This window comes from Sesamum indicum, linkage group LG2 (assembly GCF_026168435.1).
Source record: "Sesamum indicum cultivar Baizhima isolate 11 linkage group LG2, ASM2616843v1, whole genome shotgun sequence".
Classification (NCBI taxonomy): Eukaryota; Viridiplantae; Streptophyta; class Magnoliopsida; order Lamiales; family Pedaliaceae; genus Sesamum; species Sesamum indicum.
In genome coordinates this window covers 2,812,489-2,819,862 of record NC_142658.1, presented here as the reverse complement: position 1 = coordinate 2,819,862, position 7,374 = coordinate 2,812,489, and the positions used below count along the sequence as shown (strand labels likewise).

Genomic DNA, 7,374 nt, shown 5'->3' with positions numbered 1-7,374 from the left:
AGCCATTCTCGCAAAAACTACGTCCAACAACCGTTGCTTGGTCGTGGTCAATAAGTATTTGTTACGACTATTTGTTATCAACTATGATTATTAACCGTAGTTAAATGTTATAATTCTTCTAGTGTATGTGTGTGTCTGAATTGGACTATAAGATGTAACATAAAGTGTACTAGAAAATTCAATTTTTAATAGATAAAATTGACAATGTAATCTTTATACTCGAGACTTGTACTTGTGAAGTGGGAAACCAATCACAAAATAAGTATAATATACTTAGAGTAATATTTTTTTTAAAATTATATATAATTATACAATAAATATATTTAACTTACTATATAATTATTTTCAGTCGATAAATTCTATTTCGATTAAAATTTTACTACAAATAACAAAAGTTACAATAAAAATTTCAATCGGGATAAGATATTCTAGAAAGAGCAGCCGTCTCTCCTTTCTGGCTCCACCTACTGAAATCAAATGGCCGCGGCTGACCCACCACTTACGGCGGTGCGCTTCGGGATCATCGGCTGCGCCAACATAGCACGCAAGGTTTCACGAGCAATTCTCCTCTCTCCCAACTCCACCATCGTCGCTATAGGCAGCCGCTCCCTGGAGAAAGCCGCCGCCTTCGCCAAGAACAACGGCTTCCCGGCCTCGGCCAAGGCGTACGGATCCTACGACGCCGTTCTGGAGGACCCGGACGTGGACGCCGTCTACATTCCGCTGCCGACGAGCCTCCACCTCCACTGGGCCGTTCTGGCGGCTCGGAAGAAGAAGCATGTTCTGCTGGAGAAGCCGGTGGCGCTGAACGTGGGGGAGCTGGATGAAATCCTGGCGGCGTGTGAATCCAGTGGGGTACAGTACATGGACGCTACCATGTGGATGCACCATCCCCGGACGGCTGAGATGAAGGGTTTTCTCGCCGATGAGCGACGGTTCGGGCAACTGAAAGCGGTATGCTCTCCAAATGGCTAAATTGGGAAAGTGTAGATATTATATTTTGCTAAATTGGGTAAAGGTTACTAGTTAGAATTGAAAAACAAATCAAATTATATCAATATGGAAAAACTAAATATAGTAAAGAAAGTTTGAGCACATTTTCATAAAACCTAAATGTTAAAATCAACTTGATTTATTACATTTAAAAAACCATGTGGAATATTATTTTAATTTTAATCATTCAAGAAACGCGACATATCTAGTTAATTTGGATCAAGGCCAGATTGGTCTAATAAGAAAAATAGGCTGGTCCGACTCAAGGCCTGTTGGAATCTGCCTAACTTAATGACCTAGGATCGCCTGATTGTTGGTCCAGTGCAAGTCCGATTGGATTGGCCTTGTATGGTAACCAAAATGATAAACTTATTACGTAATTGGTCACTTTCCCTAAACTGTACTCTAATCACATGACAAATTATTGACCACATCTATCAATGAAATGATAAATAATTCACCCATTATCATGATGATATACAACAGAGTTTCTATTGAAACTCACAAACCTCGATATATAGGCGACCATGCCCAAAAGTCAGGGTACTTGCATTAATCATTGGTCAAAGACTCAAAGTATAATCACCGGATAAAGCAAGATTAGAAAAAATTGCGTTTTAGATCCCATAAATCACTTCATTGATAATTTTGGTTCCATTATTTTTATTCACATTGCATTCTATAGCTCCAAAAAATTCACAATTTAAGTTCTAAGTTTTAAATTCATTAAATTTTTAACGGAAAGTACACGTCCATAACACGGGTCCATTAAGTCTTAAACTAAAACAAATTAACACAGTATTTCCTCACAAGGTTACTATGGAACCTCAAGTCAAATACGGGATAATGCACTATTTAACAAAATCTTGTAGTTACTTCCATAAATTTTTACGACTCTTTGTCAAGATCCCGCCAATATCTACAGGTTTCTTCATGATATTGTTTTCTAAAACATGATTATTACTTTATGAATGCATCACCTAATACAAATCTCGACGAATCATTTATCATTGCCTCTTTTTGATGGATTTTATGATTTCATACATTTTAGATTAAACTATAGAAATTAGTCGTGATTGCCATCAATATGCTGATTTGCACATATATTTACATGTTTCCTTTTCATATTGTATTCTAATCTTTTGAAAATGTTTATACAACGTATCAATAATTATATCCGTATACTATTGAAAATTGAGAATAAAATTGATACAAGTAAAATGAACTTATTTTATGGGACCTTAATTAAGTGTAGATTCAACAACCATTTGCATGTCAGGTGGCTCTCTCCAGTAATTTTTAAAAAGGTGAAACAAAATGACCAAACGTGTCGTTCGATAGGACTAAATGTGCATATTTTATGAATCTTGTAAAAGGTGGAATGGAAAACAAAACGACCTATTCATGAGAAGGAAAAGAAAAAGGGTTAAATGCAGTTTACCGTCTTATGATATGTGAAATAAGCAAATAAACTCATATGAAAAAAGAATTAGCAAATTATCACCTGTGTTTAAAAAATGAAGCAAATTACCCACTATCAATTGTTTAGATAAGGGGTAATTTACCTCATTTTCCAAAATACAGGAGGTGATTTGCTATTTAGTTTTTCGAAAAAAAAAATGCATTTTTGCCTGTGCCTTTTTCATGTTGTGTTGAAAATTGTTGTTCTTAGTTTAATTTCCCTGAATTAGATTGGTGAAATGATTCTTGCTAGAAGCCATCTAAAATTGTGATGCTTTTCACTACAAAAAGATTTCACTTTGGGCATGGTTATAAAGGCACAGTTGAACGTCAGGAGCCATAGTCAGTAGCTATCCATCACGGCTCTACCGCAACTTGTTAGCCATTGTTTCATGCAGGTGTAGCCAAAACATAACGGCCAAAAGCTATGACGAACGTTTTGGCCATGACTTCTGTCGGCTAGGCAGTCGTGCGCAATAAGTTCCAAATAACAATCAATTGACCAAGTTGTTGTTTGAGGCCGACGGTATAGGTCCTCAGCGAGCACTAAACTATTGTGCTCAGCGCATGAATACAGTTTTTGTGCGGTAAATTTGTTCTTACTGAAATGCCTTTCCAGTACTTGCCTTCCAACTTGTAGCTAAGTTTTTCTTTTTCTATCTGTTCTTCACCTTCTTGCCCACATGTTGCCTGAGATGTCTCCGTTTATGTTCACAGGTACACAGCATTTTCTCGTACAATTCTGGTGCTGATTTTCTTAAAACCGATATTCGTGTGAAGCCAGACCTTGATGCGCTAGGTGCGTTAGGCGACACTGGCTGGTACTGTATCCGGGCAATTTTATGGGCTGCCGACTATCAACTACCAAAAACTGTGACTGCTTTGAGGGATGCTGAATTCAATGAGGCGGGCGTTATCCTGTCGTGTGGTGCTTCCTTGCAGTTTGAGGATGGCAAAATCGCAACATTCTATTGTTCGTTTCTGAGCAATTTAACCATGGAAATCAGCGTTCTTGGAGCTAATGGATACTTGCGTGTCCACGACTTTGTAATCCCTTTCCAAGAGAGCGTAGGGCCGTTTTATGTGAATGCAAATACGAAATTCGCTGAGCTATCAATTGGGATCGAGCCTTCACCAACTGAGCACCTTGTCAAGACCGATCTCCCCCAGGAAGCTCGTATGGTGAAGGAGTTCTCATCTTTAGTGAGGAAGATAACAGATCATGGTTCAGAAACTGAGAAGAAATGGCCAACAATCAGCAGGAAAACTCAACTGGTGGTGGATGCTGTTAAGGCGTCGATCGACAAGGATTTTCAGCCCATCCACGTTGTGTATTAGTAGTTAACATCGTATTTCTTGCATGTTGAGCTTGTGCAGTGACGATGAGAAGGACACATTGGTAAGGATGTGAAGCTCTGTGTGTTTGTTATGCATGAACGTAAGAATCGAGAATAAAGGAAAAGGTGACCTTTAACGTTCATTTACAGTCCACTGGTGGAGTAATATGTTTATTTGCTGTCCCAGAATGCATTGAACATGTAAGAATTTGAAATCGTTGTGTAGTGGCTGCTTTCTGGTAAATCTTGAATTTTGAAGATGAGAGTCTCAATTCAGCTGTTTATCACTTTAAAAAAACAATTGTTTATTGCCAAGGGCATTTTGTGACGGTCAATGTCAATGTCCACCCTAATCAGTGCTGAAATTTGAGACGGGCTTGCAACGGATGATGTCATCTCGTGTTCCAAGAAGAGGAACCCAAACTTGTGATAGTCATATCGTCGCAGAGTAAGTACCAAGAACCATCACAATTCTTTTAAATTCCAAAAATTGCAACATATTTTTTGTGATGGAGGACAGACAGTCGCAAATTGTGATACTATTTGCGACGGGATTCATATTATCTTGCTATTGATGAGACCTCTGGGAAAAATTCATAGGTTTCACGCCTTTTTGAGGTGCCTCATACCCAAATCGGTCCTATTTTGAACCAAGACTTTGTGAGTAAACGAACTTGCGCAGGCTCAATCTCCACAAAGTACCCCTCAGGTTGCATTTCGGTCTTTTATCCGGCTTAGCTGTACAGCTTAGGTACCTGCCTGCCTTACTAGACAAGATCTATCGAAAACCTTGACAATTAGGAGGGATGCTTGCCATTTTTATGGTAAGAGACTATGATCCAACTACTCGATACAACGACCTATTAGATCGTGGTTCAAAAGTTTTCCAACAGCTTTCCGAACATTTTCTATGGCTTTCTCTCCTCATTGCTAATCTCATCACAAATGACAGATCTTTTGCAAAATTCAAAATACCATCGCAAAGATGAGTGTCTTCATTTGAGCTATCTATACGCATAGCTGAGTTTCGGTTATTTATATATCAATATAACAAAAAATAATAAAGACAAAATCCCATATAGCTAATGGGACTTCGACATTTTGGCTTGTGGTTCGTTTGGATTTTGGATTGCTTTTATTAATAAAATCTTACAAAATCGGTTTAGTTTTCAATTTGGAATTGAATCAAAGAAAGCCTGAGCCAGGTATTATTTACGATTGGTTCTAGACATTTTAATTATATTCATTTTTAAACTTAGGTCCGACTTATGGGTCAACCCAATTGAGGCTTAGACTAGGCCTTCTTAGACTTGCTTTATTTTTATTTTTTTAAATAATTACTTGAATTGTTATATGAAATAAATAAATTAATGAATTAAATCAAACAAACACTTATAATAAAAAATTATAACTAAAAAAAATTAATTAAAACTACATAATAATTTGACAAACATACTTACTGATAAACTTAAATAATAAAAAATCAAAGGAGGCTTAAAATAAAATTGTACAAAAATGACCTAAAAGTATTAATTAATTAATGTACCAAAACAATATAAGTAAAACAACAGAGATAAAAGTTATAAAATCTTAAAAGTTTAAAAAATCTACTAAAATAATTAACTTAGAAGAATAAAATAAAAATTACATGTCGTACATTATTAAAAATAAAAATTAAATAGCTCTACTAGACCAATTCACTAGCCCGAATCGATAGACGCGACCAAGGACCAGATGGTCACATTATTTTTTATTGCAATTATTATTATTATTAAAATAAAAGTGAGAAATTTTTATTTTTCTTTTAATTAGTCAATTATAATTATTAATATCTAATAACTACTACGAATAATAATAATTATATACTATTCGTCAATATCGAATAATTATATTTAATTAATACTTACTATTAAATTATAACTATACCTACTGTTAAATTGCTTTTTTTGGCGTAGGTTACTAATTAAAAATTTCTGAAAATCATTTAATGAAATTCTTTGGAGAATTTCTTAATGTTTTGTCATTTCTGACTTCCTTAAATTAATTTCCAACATTAATAATAAGAAAAGTAATCGTTTGTAATATGGAAATAGGGAAAAATATTAGTTTAATCCGTTAAGTATGCTTAATTTTAATTTTAGTCCGATAACTATGTTCATTTTTGTTTAGATACAGTAACTTACGAAATTGCTTACTTTTAGTCCTTTGGCAGATTTTCGGACAATTTTACCCTATGCAACTTTTGAAAGGCAGTTTTAGTCCATATGCACTCATAGGGGTAAAATTGTCCGAAAATCTGCCAGAGGACTAAAAATAAGTAATTTCGTAAGTTATTGGACCTAAACAAAAATGGACATAGTTATCGGACTAAAATTAAAATTAGGCATACTTAGCAGACTAAAATAATACTTTTTCCTATGGAAATAAGTTTATAGGTATAAAATTACTATGAATCAATAATGTTCTAGTCGTGTGGTTAAGATTAAGCTTGAGATTTTACGAACAAGTTCAAAAGTCATGGCTTTGAGTCTCATCGGACATGTGGTTATTTTTCTCACTTTATGTAAGCGTTTGTTTTATAATTATTGTAATTTGTTTACAATCATATTGAGTATTAATTGAGCCGAAATTTATTGAATTATTTATTATTCTTAGTATATTAATATATTGATTGAATTAGTGTAATGCTAAAAAATTTAGGGTAAATGGTACATTTGGCCCCTTAAGTTTTAATCTAAAATCACTTTAGTCCCTCAAGTTTATTTCTTGATTATAGCATCCTTAAACTTTAATTTTTGTATCATTTTGGTCCCTCTGACCATTTTTCGGCAAAATGTGGCTGGAGTTTGACTTTTTGGAGAATAAAATTATCAATTTAAGTTTGATTTTATCACTTTAGTCCCTTAAGTTTATAAAATTATCAAATTAGTCCTTTTTAGAAAGAAAACTATGTTATTTTTTTATATTTTTATATGACAAATATGATGTAATTATCTATAGTATGAAAAATGAATATTTTGAACTCTTGTAAATATGATAACATATTGCTTAACGTAAAATTTAATAGTGACTCTCTTTCTTCTTACATTTTCAAAAGTGATAAAAGAAATTAAAATTATGAATAGATTTTATAAAAAATTATCTAATTTGAAAATATAATTAAAAAATCTAAGTCTTTTTTTTTTTAATTTTAAGAGTTAAAGATAAATCAATAAAATTAACTTTTAATATTTTTATATTAAATATTAATAGCTACAAGAAATTATCCACTTAATCCATAAAAAGATCAAAAATTTTTATAAAAATAAAATAAAGTTATAATTTTTAGTGCACAAAGGCATTTTGGTTAGTTCATAAAAAACAAATGGATGAAAATCTAACGAAAACTAACAGAATTGACTACTTATTAGTAATTTTTTAAATAATGAATGAGTATTCATAATTATGTCAAATTTTTAAGAAATATTGTTGTAATATATCAAATAATTTAATATTAAAACATGTAAATAAAAAATTCTTTTCTTTTTAATTTATTTTAAATTTAAAAAAACACTTATTTAAATAATCGTAAACTCTCGTTAAG

General features: G+C 33.1%; 1 protein-coding gene across 1 annotated transcript; it reads left to right on the top strand.

Annotated features, from left to right (window-relative positions):
• Positions 1–389: 389 nt before the first annotated feature.
• Positions 390–4,051, top strand: LOC105178946 (putative oxidoreductase At4g09670). Its single transcript, XM_011102538.3, has 2 exons — positions 390–954; positions 3,172–4,051. Exons 1-2 carry the CDS (start codon positions 478–480, stop codon positions 3,790–3,792), a joined length of 1,098 nt encoding a protein of 365 aa, XP_011100840.2. The 5' UTR covers positions 390–477; the 3' UTR covers positions 3,793–4,051.
• The last annotated feature ends 3,323 nt before the right edge of the window (positions 4,052–7,374 follow it).

Excerpts from the sequence above, each read along its gene's own strand:
- LOC105178946 (XM_011102538.3), top strand. The coding sequence starts at position 478 with ATGGCCGCGGCTGACCCACCACTTACGGCGGTGCGCTTCGGGATCATC. Across the intron at positions 955-3,171 it reads GGTTCGGGCAACTGAAAGCG|GTACACAGCATTTTCTCGTA; the intron begins GTATGCTCTCCA and ends TTATGTTCACAG.